The sequence below is a fragment of the Aspergillus melleus genome (assembly GCF_016097325.1).
Source record: "Aspergillus melleus strain CBS 546.65 chromosome Unknown contig2, whole genome shotgun sequence".
In the NCBI taxonomy this organism is placed as follows: Eukaryota; Fungi; Ascomycota; class Eurotiomycetes; order Eurotiales; family Aspergillaceae; genus Aspergillus; species Aspergillus melleus.
Genome location: NW_025763371.1, coordinates 2252672 through 2269446, shown reverse-complemented (window position 1 = coordinate 2269446; position 16775 = coordinate 2252672). Strand labels below are relative to the sequence as shown.

Below are 16775 nucleotides of genomic sequence, written 5' to 3'. Positions count from 1 at the left end.
TCTTCTGTATCGTTTCTTTTCCCCATAGATTTCTGATCTTCTTTTTCTTTCTCTTTGTTCTTCCCACGTAATTGTTAATTGGTCCTTTCCAAGACTGCTTTCTCCTCTTTCTTTCCCCCCAGTGTCTGTCTATCCAATTGTCCCATCTACCGAGTCACCTCACCTCGACAGCCCAGACAACAGACAAGCAAGACAAAGACAAAGAACAATATCGCACCAATGGCCCCCGAAATCGGCAACCCTGTCTTTTTCACACCCCCAGAGACAACGACAACAACAGCAGATACCACCAGGGAATCCTCGCCATCGCAACCCCTCCCCACCGTCTCGTCGTCATCATCTCCCTCTATCTACCACCATAGTCTCATCACCGATGACTTTGACGCTCTGAAATTCCACGCCGCTGCCGCTTTGCAACTGCAACTGCGCAATCCCAATGCCGATGCCGATGTCAAGCCTACTCACCCGCAACTCGCCCTCCCCTCGAGCACCCACCTCATCGCCTCCCCCTACAACTCCCCACCCCACCTCCTCGACCTCACGACGCTGGACACAGCAAACCGACTCCTCGCGCAGGCATTGACGATCTTGAAACCCGTGCGCGACGACTACGCGACCGCGGCGTACGAGGAGTCGCTGAACTGGCCGGCGGTGTTTTCATTCCTGCGTGACCTGGTGGCTGCGGAGGGAGGTGGGTTCGAGTGGACGAAGACGCATTTCTACGTCGTGGTCTTCCGGTCCCGGTTGCAAGATGGGATCGATAATCAGCGCTTGCATGATCTGGATGCCTACTCGCATCAGGAGGCTACTGTTAGCGGAGGGTTGTTGAAGTATTGGTTCGGGTCGAAGGATGCGGAGAGGAGGAATTTGGCGACTTGTGAGTTTTTCTTTCCTCTGTGCTTTTGGTCTTTCTTCATCTTGTAGGGAGGGGAATAAGAAAAAGGAGTGGAATTGGAAGTGAGGATGAAAGCTAACGAGATGAATAATGCAGGTCTTTGGCGCAGTCGACAAGATGCACGAGCAGGGGGTACTGGTCCTTGGCATAAGAAGGCACGCGGGGCAGCTCGGGAGATGTACGAGCAAATCACCTTCACGACGTTGAAATTGGAGGTTGGCGATGGGGTGAAGTCGTGGGGGTTTGCGGATTGGACGGAGGAGGATGAGTAAGTTGGACGATAGAAGTCGGTGGGGGATCGTTCATACATGCACATGACCCATTCTAGAAGCGAGTTAGATACCTTTTTTCACTATTTTGTCATTGTTTAATAATACTATTTGGGTGATTTGAGAACTTCCCTGCATATGATTATGAAGTTACTCAAGAAGCGAGGTCCACTCTTTCGGCCATGCAGACTAGCGAGTAGCGGTACCTGGAGAAGACTCCATAGTATCCACATAGTGGCAACGCCTTCAAATGCAGAGGATCTCACTGGAAGAGACAGACCCTCTGGTTGGGCTCCAGGACCCCTCCTTCTGGACTGCGTTCGAATCGAGTATCTTTTCACGCCCAATATATCAATATTTGCGTCATTGGTCATTGTGGTCTTGCACAGACGTCACACTAAAACGCGGGTGTATCGATGGCTCAGAGCTGCCCGCGAATCCAATAGAGACTAGCAGGCGAATGTGGCAGTCTGTGCATCTTCTGCAGCCATATCGCATAATGCTGACATAATAGCATAAGATCGGAACAGAAAGTGCACCTATCAATTTAGTGCCTTTGCCCCGCTCTGTGCCCATTATCATGTATAACATAAAGGAGAGTATCACCTTTCCCCTACTTTTTAGAGAGCACACTTGGTGCTGAACAACACAGCGGTCTAGACTGTGCAATGTGTTTAGGAGATCCTACGTGCTCAATCAACATATCCTTACCGGTGTCCAAACCATCGAGATGAGTACAGTCGACGTTAAGCGAAGCGGAAATGATATCGCCGACAGCAGTCTGCACCTGCGCAGCCGATTCAAATTCCGATAGCCAGCATTGTTTGATAACTGGCCCACATATCATGTCAGAGACATCGGGGAATTCTTGCTCTCGATATAGTCTTTGTAGTTCGTCACTAGGAACCTCTTCGTACGGACTAGAGCCTTGAAAAAGCTCGAACAAGGTCGATCCAAGGGCGAACAGATCCGTAGCCACGGTGGGTTGAGCTGCCCAGTGGCGTGGAAGGAAAAATCGTGTGCCTTCGCCAGAAGCGGGCTTCGACCCGTCGAGCGACGAGCCGGAGAAGTCAATGACCTTAATGTCAAGAGCCGCATCCAACAGAAAGTTTCGTGGCTTTACGTCGCAACGAATCAACCCGTTTCTATGTATTAGTTCGACGGCCTCCGCGGCTTGATATGCCCACTTCAGTTTGAGGTTCGTGGGTATCGAGCTATGGGTTTGTAGATATGTCTTGAGATCACCATTTCCCATATATTCAAGCACGAGACCATCCCTGGAATGACCCAGTAGCTGAACAAGCCTCTTATGGGGTCCAATACGACGATAGATGGTGGCTTTTTTGGCGATGTCTAAGACGTGGCTTTCGATGTCTGAATCAGGAAATGGTGACTTGAGCGCGGTCCCATCATCCAGGAGCTCCACAATCCCTGTGATGCCTCCCGAAATGAATTGGCCTTGGGCGTCCCTTGTATTCGAATAGGCCTCGCCATGCTCTATCCTGGCAGTATTATTTTCACTGGAACCCAATTCTCTCTTTTGTTCGATAGTTAGCAAGGTTGTTTCGCCTGCGATGTGATGGAATGTAGCATCGTACGGTTTCAACGTCTCCAACAGGGGAGCGACCGATCAGGCGCGGCAATAATGGCATCCAATGCCATGTCCAATCTATGAAGAAAGACCATATCGTCAGAAGCCACCGCGGTCTTCCAATCCGAAGACCAAATGCCATTTTGGACGTGACACTTGTCGATGGTAGAGCATGAAGTGGTTAAGGTAGTAATATCATCCAACCAAGGGGCATAGAGCAAGAGCATCACGTGGGGATACGGGGACCGCAGCCCCGGTCTAATCTAAATTGGGTTAGCTCGCCGTCTAGGCGATGCTCCCCGAGGAGTCAATTTGGGGCAAGAAGCAGCGATGATCTAAGCCCATTCCGGAAAGGGAGATATACCCCGCCCTCCAGCAGAGTTGTGGAACTATGTACTGTTCGATTCAATCTATTTAAGGAGTGTCGCGACCAAGGCAGGATGCATTCTCAAATTCATTCGTCTATCCTGTTCCTCCATAACCCCTCACCATGCCTGGCGTGATCAGCGACTCCAACCTCTCCGTCGTCGACGGCCCCTTGACCTCCGAGAACGCCGCCCTCCTGCGCCCCTCCGACCCAACCCTCCCAGTCGAGGAGCTGCGCAAGCGATACAACGAAGATGGCTACCTTTTTCTCAAGCAGGTTCTGCCCCGCGAAGACGTCCTCGAGGCCCGACGGAAGTACTTCGACTACCTGGCTCCCACGGGTGTCCTGAAGGAAGGCACCGACCCCGTCGAGGGCATCTTCAACCCCACCAAGTCGATCGACGAGTACCCCGGCATTGGAGCCGGGCATGTCGGCGGAAATGGCCGACCGGGGGGCGACAACGCGGCGCAGTTCGTCGACCGTGCCATCGAGGCCCATTATAAGGACTGGTATACGAAGAACTTGGTCAACCACCCCGCCCTGTATGACTTCGTCGCCAAGTTCACGGGCTGGGGAGCGGATACTTTGACCTTTAAGCGGACGCTACTGCGGAACAACATTCCCGGGTCGAAGCCGATTGGCGTCCATTACGATCAGATCTTCTTGCGGTATGGGGAACCGACGAGCGTCACGGCTTGGGTTCCTATTGGCGATATTAAGATCAACGGAGGGGGCTTGATCTATTTGGAAGATGGTAGGCTTGCTTTCCGCCGGGTTTGAATCAACGTTGAGTCGAAGCTGACGACTATAAGGCGATCCGGTGGGTTTGAAATGTGAAGAAGAGTTCACCAGCAGGGCAAAACAGGCTGGTTTGTCGGAAGAAGAGGCCAGGTCGGCGTTCAACTCCAACATGATGTCGACAGGTCTGCTCTCCGAGTTTCCTGCTCAATTCGCAAAAGATAATAACCGGCGATGGCTGGTCTCCGCCTACGAGGCAGGTGATGTCGTCCTGCACAAACCTCACACGGTAAGATTTCAGTTGTGTTACTGCTTCAACCGGCTGACAAAGTCTACTAGATCCACGCATCGACTATCAACAATGATCAGGACAACGTCATCCGACTGGCGACGGACCTGCGTTTCTGCGACTCTTCCAAGCAGTATGACAAGGTGAGCACGAATGCCCAGGTCGGATGCTAGATCATGCTAATCGAGGTATAGCGATGGATGAACCATTATCGGTTTAATGATGGTGTTTGAGCGGATGATTTTGATTTATCTTGTCGAAATATGAAATTAGTGCACCTGTACCTTCTTTAATGAGATATGATCTTTCTCCGCAAGTATAGATTCAAATCACATGCGACTTGTGGCTCAAATATGCAGTTTTTCTGGCTGTCATTAGCCATAGATCTCTTTAAAGTGTTCCAATAGACTTTTACGGCACCCCGACAAGTTAGAATTGGTGGTCGCACACAACAGGGCCAAAGGAGGCCCAACCATCAGCATTAGCTCGGTAAACATGCGCAGCTGCTCAATTATCATTTACCCTCGGCTCTGTATCAGAGACCGCGAATGCATCCCGCAGTTTGTTTCGGTATTCTTCTTGATCCTTGAGCTTCTTCGCAAGGAAACCCTGCATATCCTCACTGCAATAGGGCGCCACCATTTACTCCAACTTGTCCACTCCGGCATCGTCTAGCTTTGCGAATATAGGCTGAATATGGTCGAGAAATATGTTATATAGTCCTTTCGGGTTGTCAAGGGCATGAGAATACCAGAAGCTCCCGTTTTCCAAGCCCCATTTTATAATGTCTGTTAAGCTGAAAGCCCTGGCATGCTTCTCGAAAAGTGATTCTCCCTCTCTTGCGAACGCGTCCATGAATTCGCTATGCATGTTGTTGAAAGCATCGAGATGCTCCCCCTCTTCCAATTGGTCCACCCCACGACTAGTAAGCCAGTATGGGGGATGCAGCATCTCTACTGGGCGTGAGCATGCCCACTCTAAGTCAACAAGACACTTGATGTTCCAATCTTGGTCCACAAAGATGTTGCTTTGGTGTAGGTCCGTGAGACTCAAAACGAAAGGCCCTCGTCGAAAGTCACGATTTATGAAATGCGGCAGGATAGCGCGCATTATGGTCAGTGTTGATAGCTGCGCTTGGCCATCAAGCTCATCCCGTACAGAATTCGGCGAGTGTCGTAAGTAACTGTCGTGGTACGCCAGGAGGTCTAAAAGGTATGCATCTGTGGCATGATAAACAATGTCTCGGTCGATGCTTGTCGGTACGGATTGGTTTTCAAGGTGCTGAAGTCGGAGCGTGAGCGGGCGATTTTTCAGTCGTATGACGCTTCGGTTATCGATTGTTAGAGAACCTATCCGTTCAAATGGCAAGCATGCCAGCGATAAGATAACCCGAGATAACCCCCTGAAAAGATTCTCTCTCCGAGTCTGGTCGTGGCGTGACCCTTCCCAGGACTCGGAAAGCATAACTCCTTGAGTGCTATCAATGTAATCCATAACCAAATATGGAGACTTCAATTTGTAAGGACACTGCCGACTTACGTATCGGCATGGAACCGAGTAACGAAAGATGGAGGAAACGATTCGGCGTAGATTCCACATCAGCCGGCTTGAGAAAGATACTCGGCCAAGTGCGGTGAACTCCAGATGGACAGATATAAAGTCAGCCCCACCAATCAAAAGAAAATATTTGGTTATACTCACACTATGGCCATTGGCAAGCCCAAAGCCCCATAAGTTGGGTATTGGAACCGATGGGCAGTTCTCCTGGAGCTATATAAAAGTTGCAGCCTCACAGCGCAGCTTCTCCTCCGCGTTGCCAGGGTATTCGACTTCCCCGACTTTGTAGGGGAGAGGAAATCAGATCAATACTCGTTTTTCGGTAGGCCAGTGATTAATATACACCGGTATGCAAACATTGAAGCTCCCAGAAATCCATTCTTTGACTTCTCCAATGCGGCATGTCTGTTTGCGCTTTAGCCCAAGATGGAATGATATAATATTCTCAATCGTATCCCGCTGCATAAGCAGGTACGCGAAAAATTCAATCCTTTTTTCTGGATAAGACAGCTCCTGGAGCACATTATCGTCATCATCTAACGCTGATTTCAGTGAGACATGTCCTTTGAGAAGGGGGAGTGTTCTCTGCATTGTGCCTTGCCAATCAGAGTGCTTTTCAAGATAGATCTTCTCGTTTTTCCTCACACTGCCATGTGTAGATAGTCATCTACTAGTACACGAGACTAGGGTGCAAAGAATTCGAAGCGACTGCGGTATTCTGGAAGGGGCTTGCCTTAACTTGGGGAACAGTCGCAGTGACCCACTGCAACTACTCCGTACCTGAGCGCCGGGCGTTAGTAATTCGCATGCCAAAATTTAGTGACACTATTTTCAAGAAGAAAGGTTACCATGAGATTAGAGATTTTCGTCGTATTTCGATTGCGTATCAAGAAAGGGGTTGCAAACCACGTGTCAAAAGCCTGGGGAGGTTTCGGACAAGACCAGCATAACAAAACAATGCCCAAAAGGTCGGAAAAGCTAAACCATTTCGGGAGACCCGCATCTACACTTCCCAAGGGTATCTATACATGGAATCAACAAAGGGTACGTTTACCTAGACTTGAAGTTTATTATATTTGTCTAAAGACTGGCTTCATCATCATGATCATCATCAGCATCACTCATATCGTCTGCATCAAGACCATCGAAGTTCATGAACTGTTCATTTTTGGCATCGGTCTCTTCCTCGACAACAACGCCATCTTGTACCTCGCAGTCCTAGCAGCAGTCAGTATTCGATCTGATTCTTGAAAATTATTCACACGCACCTTGAGAACGGAATCGCGTCCGACTTGACTATATCGACCGACTGGAATATTGTTAGTTAAAGAACCTAACGGATCTCTATCTGGTTCGGGATTAACTCACCGATACATCCGGTGAGCACACACTTCGGACCGATGACGGCGTTGTCCATGATCACACATCTAGTTAAGTTAGTGTTTGGATGTATCAGGTTGCAGGTTGCGTTTGAATGCCTACCTCGTCAGGCGAGCGCCGCTGCAAATCTTCGCCTTGGAAGAAATGCACGATTCCTTGATGACGCACTTCTCTTCCACCTTGTAATGAATTAGATGAGCTGTTTCGACAATATGGGATTGGGACGGAGCGCTTACCGTCACGTTAGACCCAAGTAAGCAATCGCCTTTCGTGACAATAGACTTTGCAGCAACTCCTTCTGGGCTGGAGATCTTCGAGGCATGACTAAATGGCGAGGCAGCAGCACGGCCAACCTCTTCGATAGACTCCAGCTTGGCGAGCTGTAGAGACATGGCTAATATCAGGGCCGAACTGTCCACCCGCCGAACGAGTTGCTCAGAGGGCTTGGTCATGTATGCTAGAATTGGCGGCACCTCCACTGCGGACGGGGCATTAGGAGAAGAGGACTTTTGATCCCGGGCCTCAGAAATCTGGGCGTGCGTAGTAGTCATGCCACGAAGGTCAATATCATCCTCCAACGAGTCCCCATCGAGACTTGCATGCTCCTCATGATTATCATCCTGTCCGCCTAAGACCTCATCGATCCCCAATTTTGCACTCAACCCACGCTGCCATCCTGCTTTTGCCCAGTATCCGATCAAATCTTCACTCACCGACTCGAACCGCTCCTGGTGTCGAACCAAGGACTGAATCCACTTCGGCAAGATGTACAAATGTGCATCTCTGTAGCTCGTCAGCATTTTAATGGAGGCATGCTTCTCGACCAAAGTACGACGGAGCAAGAGGCCTTTATCCTTCTCCATCTGCTCTTTCAAGGTATCCATCGGCATTGAGGTAACCAATTTCGAGAGTTCGTATCGCGAGAAGCCAGGTCCTTCGTCTTCCTTCAACAAATTGACCGCTACGAAATCTGTAGGCTCTTTTTTGACCTCGTCTTTGACGCCTTTTGCCGGATAGAATACGGACAAGCCGCCTTGGGACAACGGGCCCAGATCACTCTGCGAGACTAGCCATGCTTCTAGCAAATGTTCGCCGGGGATATCGCAAAGCAAGTCGCAACTCAGAAGCAGAAAGTTGGATCGAATGCAAGCCTGGACCTCCGGTAGACGGAGCAATTCGGCCGTTCCTGTCGTCATCTTGAGTTCCTTCGGAGCTATGACGGTGGGCGAGGGCGAGGGGAGTGATGTAAGATAAGGGTTTTGTTGAAGAGCCGCCTTGACAGAGGTGAGAGCCGACGGGGGTGTAATCAGAACGATATCTGATCGGTTAGCAATTGCAACTATAGAGCACAAGTGGCCCGGAGAAGAAGCCAAGCCACTACTCACCATTTATTCCTGCGCGCTTGCACCAGTCGAGTGGATAGTAAACCATTGGCCTCAGCTGAAGATCAATTGGTATTAGTGACTGCTTCCTCCTAGAACCAGCCCTAAGGTTCGCCAGTACATACTGCTATAGGAATTAAACATTTTGGATGCTCGTCCGGATTCGACGAGATAGTATTCAAGCTTTCACCAGGGCCACAAAGAATCAAGGCCTGGAAGCCACTGCTTGGTACTGGTGCCGAAAGCACCATGGTGTCTTAGCGTTGTTTGTATAAACAAGCCCCGCGGGCAGAGGTGGGGTGAAAGAGTTGGATTGATGCAGCCAATGCGGTTCAAAGGAGCTTCGAGATCAAAAAGTGGGAATGTTGAAGATTGAATTGTCTTAAATCTGTCATTAGAGGAACGAAAATCTTGCGAGACAAAGAAGATCCCCCAGTCCTGCAGAGAGCTGGATGCATAATGGCCCAATGGGTGAGTCAGGCCCCGCTGTCACCGAACAAACACTGCAAAATCAGTCCCTGTCAGTCGGCGGTCGGAGTGCTGCCTCAGGCTCCAAGAAGGCCCGGGTCATGTGACCAAAACTCTAAAAACCACAGATTTCACATGACTTTTTGGCAGTGGTTAAAGCTGGAAATAACAGAAATTATATGAGCTGTAAAACCAATACGCGTTTTCCCTCCGCAAATTGGGTGCAAATTTGGTAAAAGTCTCATCTCTGCGAAACAAACCAACTAGCTACCTGTTGCAGTTTTCCAATCTTGATTATCACCTTTTGTGCGACCGTGGCAGTCGATTCAGATGTTGCCAGGCGCTCGCCGTACAAGTTCGAGAAATGGAGGTTTTGGCAGTTGGTCAGGTGCTGGCGGTCAGCTCCTCCGCGCTAGTCCTAACCCGATTCTGCCGGTCACGGGGTGCCAGCCAATCACATGTCGGCCTGTTACTCTCGTCAATAAAGGTCTGGATTTCGTCTTGTTATTTCTTGGTTCTTTTTGCTCTCTGAGAATCTTTGTTGTTTTTATATAAATTTCCCTCTCTATCTTGGAATCAAATTCCTTTGGCCGATAAACCCTGTACCCAACGCAATGTATGTAGTCCTAACCTCAGCCTCGGAGTCAAGCGGGCGTCGAAGGAAATGCATCACGATTCGTCCATTCTCCTCTTGTATGTCGGCCGACAGCTTCCGGATGCGTTGATGCTCTGGTATGTAAACAGTGGGGTCATCTGCCGGCTCCATGACTCGGCCCTCCTCTTCAATTTCAATGATGCGTTGCGCGCAAAGGCCCGTATACTGGTCGGGCCAGGCGCCGTGGTAGAAAGGGGACTGAAGCATCAGACTGACAGCTCTGCGTCGGATCTGAGGATGACGACAGCGAGATGCAACGAGAAACATGGGCGGGGTGATACCGAGGTCGAAACTGAATAGCAGGCTGAATTGCTGCGATGCCGTTTTCCAGGCCTCGACGATCGCTTCGGCCAGTTCGACGATCGCCTGGAATCTGTGGACGTGCTGGTCGAAAACAATTTCGCGCTCCGTGCCGTAGGTATCGGCTATAATGACTGAGACGTGGTAGTATAGCTCTAGGAGCCTGCGAACACAGACCTGGACTGTGGATTCGGTGGCGAAGGTGGAAGCGTCCAGGGCATCTTTCCACTGCCGGAGGATGAGGGTCGGACTGACGCAAGGTCGCTGGGAGTCCATCATCGAATCGCTTTCAAGGATTGAAAAGGCGTAGCTCATGGCGCGGTCAAAGTCTTTTCGTGCGAGGCCCAGGGATGCATATGAGGAGGGGATCGCAGGCGCAGGTAGGCAGGGTGTCATCCTGGCGTAACTCACAGTATGACGGGAATCCATGCACAGAGCGAACTGGACTCTCAGGCGTTGTAAGATAGGGGTGATCTTCTCATTCATCAACTCGAGCGTCGGCCGGGAATAATCTTTGAGCTTTGTGTAGTTCTTAGTCGTCGACCTCCACCAGTAAATCAGCTTCAGTCCCGCCGTTAGGTGCAGAAAACTGGCAGCATCACCGCTGCGTAGCTGTTCGAAACAGATAAAAAGGATGCACAGAATCATGGTCAGATCTGGTTTCGAGGCCATGTTCAGAGCTTCGATACGTAGCGACTTCATCGCTTGCGTATAATGCTTCAGCGCAAGTACTTGTGAAGCGGTACTAGCATACCTCGGAAAATTGCGCACTAATGGACATGCCATGTTAGGTTCAAGGCTCTCGTGCAGCGAGGCCAAAGCAGTGATGGCATGTTTCACGGAGGCCTCATTATGGCCGAGTTGGAAAAAGACAGGGGCCCAGTCGTCTGCATCCTGTTGGCCTAATATCCTGGGAGCTGTCCTGGACTGGAAAAAAGCGAATGCCCGGCGTTCCTGATCGCTCAGAGCATTCTGCGAGGAGATAGACAGAGGCACAGCGCTGTAACCCTCGCAGATCCGTTTGGTGGCGACGCACCGTAAGCAGGCCGGCTTCTGCTCGTCACACTTGACGTGTCTAGAGAGAACCAATCATTAGCCTTCGAGGGCACATGAATGGCCAGTCTTTTCCAAATTCTTCATTTATCATACCGAGATCTGAACTCGTAGATACGTTAGCGTGGAGTGGTGATGCAATGGTACCCGAATTGATCTCACTTGCAAGTCAGGCAGCCTGTGCGAGCTTTTCGACGAGAAACAGCTGGTTTGGCTGCCTTCATATTTCTCCAACCTGGAGAAAATGCATTAATAAGACCCCGTTGACCTGCATAGATCGCGGCGTGGGGGATAAGGGTGGTTAAGAGTTACTTTCGAGAGGTCGAAGAGAAGCGGAGATAAAAGCGGGTGATCAAGCGAAGGGCGCGAATGGCGGTCGGTAGTACAGTACAACAGACTCCGCAATTCCATGGTTGATCCCAACTCTCATTCCTCTATAAAAAAGCATGTAGAGATCAAAACTCGATCCAACCAATCAGGCAAGGGGCGAAGAAATCTATTTGATATCTATTACTAGTAGAGAACATAAGCCACACCGAAATCAGCCAACATATATTCAGGTATTTGGGTTTCCTCCCGTTGCTACATGCCTACATTAGAGCTCACTATAACCCAGAGAACTACCATATCAAATCTAATTCCATCAATATGTCTCAAACTCCATCCAAAATCCTCGTCGTTGGCGCAGGTGTGCTCGGTCTCAGCACCGCATGTGCCCTCGTCCAACGCACCAAATACTCCCAGTCCAGCATCACCGTCTTGGATGCGGCGTCAGAGATCCCCAATAGCGTCGGCGCATCCGTCGACACGAGCCGTATTCTGCGAGCCGACTATGCTCTTAAGCCATACACTAAACTCGTTTCCGAGTCGCAAAAACTGTGGAAAGACCAGTCCGTCGATGGCTGGGGCGGAGAGGGACGTTACCATGATGCAAGGCTAGTGTTAACAGCCCAACCAGGCACCGAAGGCCACGTGGATGGCTATTTGGAAGAGAGTCTCGAAAACATCAAGGAGCTGGCAAGGTCCGGAAACTGTGCATTCGATGTTCAGAGACTGAGGGAATTGCCCGATCGCGAAGCCATCGCCCGAGAAACCCGCTCCGGCGGAGCCAGTGGGGACTTTGGCTACGTGAATGAAAGATGCGGCTGGGCAGATGCTGAGAAGTGCGTGCGATATGCGGTCAGGACTCTTCAGCGTCGAGGTGGCGATCGGGTTAGCATTAGGGCTAACGCCGGAGTGCGCCGATTGCTCTACGAACGGTCTGATGGACCTGGACCTGCTAGATGTATTGGCGTTGAGTTGCGTGATGGCTCTCAGGTTTTGGCGGACCTGGTTGTTCTTGCGGCCGGCGCATGGACGCCGTCTCTCGTCGATCTCGAAGGCAGAGCGGCGGCCACTGGCCAGGTACTCGCGTACTTGCCCGTCACTGAGGAAGAGGAAAGAGAACTAGGGTCTACCACGCCACTCTATTTCAACGTGAGCCGCGGAATGTTCATGGTGCCCCCTCATAATAAGGAATTGAAGGTAGGCCGGCACGGCTTCGGATATCAGAATCCCACAAAGGTGTCCATCCCGGTGCCAACTCCATCAGGGGATATCCAATTTGTCGAAAAGATGGTCAGCGTGCCGCGAACTGACCTGCCCATCCCGTCCGAGGCGGAAAAGGCATGCAAGGACTTTCTGGTGGAGCTGTTCCCGAATTGGCGCAGCCGACAATTCTCCAAGACACGAGTCTGCTGGTATTGCGATACGTAAGTGGAATCCTGCTTGAGTTCTGTCACAATGCTCGAAGTTAACCGATTCCAGACCAACAGGTGACTATATCATTGACTACGACCCACGAGCTACTGGGCTTTTTCTAGCTACAGGTGACAGTGGTCATGCTTTCAAGGTCTTCCCGATCATTGGAGAGAAGGTAGTGGATGCCATTGAGGGCAATTTAGAGTCGGAGTTACGAGAGCTATGGAACTGGAAGAGCGACGCACCCTCGACCTTCCTGGGAACGAATGATGGCACAAGGGGAGGTAGAAGGGGTATGGTTCTGGAAACCGAGACCCATAAAAGCGCTCCTCAAGGCCGAGAATACCGCCTTTAAGGCTTGGGGCTCGCCGCTAGTGGATACCAGTCAGGATCAGAAAGGGGGTTGGCGGATCGGGGCATTCAGGCAAGTTGGCTTTAGAATCAGAGTGAAACTTTCCCAGAAGAAGACTAGGGAAAATGACAAGATTGCTCACTTCAGGTGAGAAAAGCACTACAGGGCCTGGAATTTACGGTCAACTAAATTGATGCCGAGAAAGCTTCACTCGGCGTTTTAAAGGAATAGAATATGATGATAACTATGTGAACTTTTATACAATTTCGACACTCTATTCGGTCTGTCCGTAAACACAGTGATAAATTTCACAGAGACTCAACTTCAAGTTCCTTTTCGATCTTGACCGTGTCTTTGCCTTCGAGTCCATCCCGGCTCGGACGTACCCAATATATAAACTTGAAGAAATTCAAACACGCAAGGCCAGTGTAAGTCACCGGAACATACATCGCCCCCCGTCGAATCCACCACATCGTTACGCTGGCTGCCCATTCCGGCGAAACGATCGCCTTTCCCATGGAGGACTCAAAAGCAGCTGGAACGATATGCCGATAGACCACCCGCGGGTCGTCGTAGAGCGCCCGCGCGAACGGCAAAAAGGCACGCTTCGAGGCAGAATAGCGTTGCAGAGTCGGTATGCCCCAGGCAGGATGCACCTCAATCTCACTTCCCACGTACCAGATCTCCGGGAGTGTCTTCCGCCCTTCCCCAGTCTTAGTCTTCGATTCTATGAAACGCCGTGCAAGCTGGATGCTGGAGGTGCAGTTCGAAGCCATAGCGTCGGGGCCCTTGCTACCGTGCGCGAGTATGAGAATATCGGCTTGTTCGAGCAGGGAACTGGTTTTAGAGAAGTCATCATGCGTCCAGTCCCTTCCGTATTGAAGTTTCTGTACGCTGCGGACTTTCTCCCCGTGCAGTTGTTTCTCAATAGCCTGGCCATAAGCCCCTGAGCCCCCCGTCATCACGACTCGTTTATTCCTTAAAGAGTATGCCGTTCCTGCAAACCAATCGAACAGTTTTACCATAGAACTCATGTACTTCTCCGGGTGGACGTGATGTAACGCGTGGAATTGAGGGCCGACAAGGATGGCATGCGGGTCTTTAGGTACGGTGTCATAGGCGATATGGTTCGAGTCCTGGCCGCTCATAGCAATCACCACAAGGGTCCTAACCACCTGGATGATAACTATGAGATACAAGGGTCTGCTATCGAGGGCTTCGCTGACCAGGAACCCCTGGATGAAGGCCCAGCCTAATATGCTTCCTAGGACCTGGCAGAACATTTCGAGGGGTAGGGCGATCCAGGCATTTTGGAGTTTGTAGCGTGCGTTGAACTTCAGCGATCGGTTGTAGTATAGGTGGTGGTATTGGTGCCATTGGGAGAGGGTTCGGAGGAGCTTCCATTGGGACGTGGACCATTGGTGCAGGAGGTAATGGGCTATATCGAAGAATATGGAGCCGACTAGGTAGAGGTAGAGGAGGGAGAAGATGAGCGACGGCAGAGACATGGTTCGCTAGTGTATTATAGATTGCTTTTTGACTGAACTGGCTGTTTCTAGCCTGCTAGAGGGGCTGGTATATAAATATTGTAGCTATTAGGCATCTATCAAAGTTAAGGGACCTCTACAGAATGAAGGCTTTTCTTAGAACTTAGAAGTACCCTATGTATTGGAGCTATAGGCCCACCTGCGGGATATCTGGGCTCGATTTAACCTTGGCATGGCATGAGATAGAAAAGGGGGAGCCATAAAGAGCCTTTGTGGTGAAGCTCTTACAGTTCTGTACGGTGAGGCCATCCCTCTATGGGCAAGTCTATGGACCTAAGTTGAGAATGTCTCATAAAATTTCAGGGTCTACCAATACGGAAGTTCTTTAGAGAGAGAAAACCCGAACAAGGTGTGAACCTGTCGATCGAAGTTGCTTAGTGTAAGAGAACCACAAAGAACCCCCGAGCTTAGCTATATCTGGCTAACAAGGACCGAATTGACTGGGTAGCAAATGTGAACTAGGACTGTTTGACCCATTGTGGCGGGGAGATTCGGTCATTGCTTCGCTTCTCCTGTGTCAGACTCAGATGTCACAATGTGCCAGGATGGATGAGGAAAATGAACTGTGGAGTGGGCCTATTGCAGGGAATGTGAAGCTTCTGCAAGCCCTAGTATTTCCATGATGGTTGAGGACGGAATATACTCGGAGTAATTGACCTGACTGACCGATGAGCAGATCAAGAACGGTCTTTCTCACCACGCTGCATCATTAACAGCCAATCGTTAATCGCTGAGAATGTTACGATATCGGCAAAGCATTCGTATGCACAGACTTTAGCCCAAGAACGAGCAATAGGCAGATGCAATCTTTCGAGATACCGTTAACAATAAGGTGCTTGGCAGGAATGGTCCACTGCGATTAACTATCTTGTAGAAGGCATAGCGGGAACAACACAGCTGCTTCGAAGACTTTCCTCTTCATTAAAACCATCTTATTTTTTATCTGATAGAGATTGGAAACAGTTTTATCTGTTACACTGGGTGGACATCAGGCTAACACCTGAGCTTAGATGCCCTAATACTTTTTCAAGTGCATGATCTGCAAGAAACGCTGGTCGAGTATACAGATTCCATTTTCTTTTATTCCACGGGGATGTTTCAAAGTGCGACAGTAGGCAGAATGAGCCTGACTAGTTCAATGTGTGCTCTAAGACGAACCATAGGTACTTCGCAGGCCTAAGTTTAGAACGTTCATCCGGTAAACGTTGTAAGGGAGGTCCACTCTACCGGTGGCAGTGCAAACGAATACGGCGTCGGGCGTTTCCCCCACAATGAAAGTCTTCTTTACCGCGGGAAGTGGGTATGGTCAAGTAGGCAGCTATATTTCACTTCATGTGAGTTTTTGTCAAATGTGCACGAGAGATACTATAACGCGTTGATCTGGAAGAGTCTAGGGTCATATCCAGCAATACTGAGATGGTATAGTACATCACAAGAGATTTGTCCACAGCTAGAGTTGTTGTACTCGGAGCACTTTGTATATCTATATGTCTGGAATCCTCCCAATCGATTTCATTATCGAATTAGAATGGGGCGACCTTCTCGAAAGAGTTAGAGTAGTCCCCAACCATCGCCAAGGAAATCTTAACCATCAAGATCCCCTACTACAACACTTATCCTATTTCCGATTACTTAATCGGGTGCTTAATCGGTTGGAAACCCCGACTAATGAGAGGGTCTTTGGTTGCCGATTTAGCTCGCCGTAGGGAGCACGGATTGATTCAGGGTCCCGGCGAGGCAGACTGCACTGGTAAGGCTGATTCGGCTAGAATTGTCAAATTTGTTTTAATCCATTCAATTATGGCTCATATCTCATATCGCAATGTTTCATGTTTCTACCCCTACATAATGCCCCATCTTGCCTTCAGCCCAAGGTTATAGGGAAAGAGGACTAGCCTGTAGGCAAAAAAACCTGAAATTCTCTCTTTGTTCTATTTTCGGAAACGGGTTTCTCATGCTTAGATGACCCTTTGGACTGATAAAGCCCGATGAACCAGCATGCTAGGAACAAGTGGGATTGTGCCCTTCATTTTACCATCACGGGTTGCGGAACAGGCCTGTCAGATAACTAAACAAGGGGCAAGAGAGAGGAAAAAGAGTTTGACGCCCTATCACCGATGGCAACAAAGTTGAATTATATCCAAAATTCTACTGTCAGGTGCTCTTCTATAGCAAAGACCCCGGTCTCCCCT

The 16775-nt window shown here is 49.9% G+C and overlaps 8 protein-coding genes across 8 annotated transcripts; 3 read left to right on the top strand and 5 right to left on the bottom strand.

Annotated features, from left to right (window-relative positions):
- Positions 1–219: 219 nt before the first annotated feature.
- On the top strand, positions 220–1167 carry LDX57_003587 (uncharacterized protein; the record flags this gene model as incomplete). Its single annotated transcript, XM_046085238.1, has 2 exons — positions 220–877; positions 992–1167. 2 exons carry the CDS (start codon positions 220–222, stop codon positions 1165–1167), a joined length of 834 nt encoding a protein of 277 aa, XP_045941201.1.
- A 610-nt stretch (positions 1168–1777) lies between these two features.
- Positions 1778–2897, bottom strand: LDX57_003586 (uncharacterized protein; the record flags this gene model as incomplete). Its single annotated transcript, XM_046085237.1, has 2 exons — positions 1778–2701; positions 2763–2897. 2 exons carry the CDS (start codon positions 2895–2897, stop codon positions 1778–1780), a joined length of 1059 nt encoding a protein of 352 aa, XP_045941200.1.
- A 348-nt stretch (positions 2898–3245) lies between these two features.
- Positions 3246–4322, top strand: LDX57_003585 (uncharacterized protein; the record flags this gene model as incomplete). Its single annotated transcript, XM_046085236.1, has 3 exons — positions 3246–3876; positions 3935–4149; positions 4200–4322. The coding sequence occupies 3 exons, from the start codon at positions 3246–3248 to the stop codon at positions 4320–4322; spliced, it is 969 nt and encodes a 322-aa protein (XP_045941199.1).
- Positions 4323–4791: 469 nt separating this feature from the next.
- LDX57_003584 (uncharacterized protein) lies at positions 4792–5259 on the bottom strand (the record flags this gene model as incomplete). Its single annotated transcript, XM_046085235.1, has 1 exon — positions 4792–5259. One exon carries the CDS (start codon positions 5257–5259, stop codon positions 4792–4794), a length of 468 nt encoding a protein of 155 aa, XP_045941198.1.
- Positions 5260–6786: 1527 nt separating this feature from the next.
- Positions 6787–8719, bottom strand: GCD1_1 (translation initiation factor eIF-2B gamma subunit family protein; the record flags this gene model as incomplete). Its single annotated transcript, XM_046085234.1, has 7 exons — positions 6787–6924; positions 6975–7015; positions 7075–7133; positions 7189–7265; positions 7323–8404; positions 8472–8526; positions 8594–8719. The coding sequence occupies 7 exons, from the start codon at positions 8717–8719 to the stop codon at positions 6787–6789; spliced, it is 1578 nt and encodes a 525-aa protein (XP_045941197.1).
- A 160-nt stretch (positions 8720–8879) lies between these two features.
- On the bottom strand, positions 8880–11168 carry LDX57_003582 (Zn(II)2Cys6 transcription factor; the record flags this gene model as incomplete). The annotated part of the gene is made up of 3 exons (XM_046085233.1): positions 8880–10966; positions 11041–11046; positions 11107–11168. The coding sequence occupies 3 exons, from the start codon at positions 11166–11168 to the stop codon at positions 9502–9504; spliced, it is 1533 nt and encodes a 510-aa protein (XP_045941196.1). The 3' UTR covers positions 8880–9501.
- A 424-nt stretch (positions 11169–11592) lies between these two features.
- Positions 11593–13039, top strand: LDX57_003581 (NAD(P)/FAD-dependent oxidoreductase; the record flags this gene model as incomplete). Its single annotated transcript, XM_046085232.1, has 2 exons — positions 11593–12695; positions 12751–13039. The coding sequence occupies 2 exons, from the start codon at positions 11593–11595 to the stop codon at positions 13037–13039; spliced, it is 1392 nt and encodes a 463-aa protein (XP_045941195.1).
- A 305-nt stretch (positions 13040–13344) lies between these two features.
- Positions 13345–14544, bottom strand: LDX57_003580 (uncharacterized protein; the record flags this gene model as incomplete). Its single annotated transcript, XM_046085231.1, has 1 exon — positions 13345–14544. One exon carries the CDS (start codon positions 14542–14544, stop codon positions 13345–13347), a length of 1200 nt encoding a protein of 399 aa, XP_045941194.1.
- Between the last annotated feature and the right edge of the window lie 2231 nt (positions 14545–16775).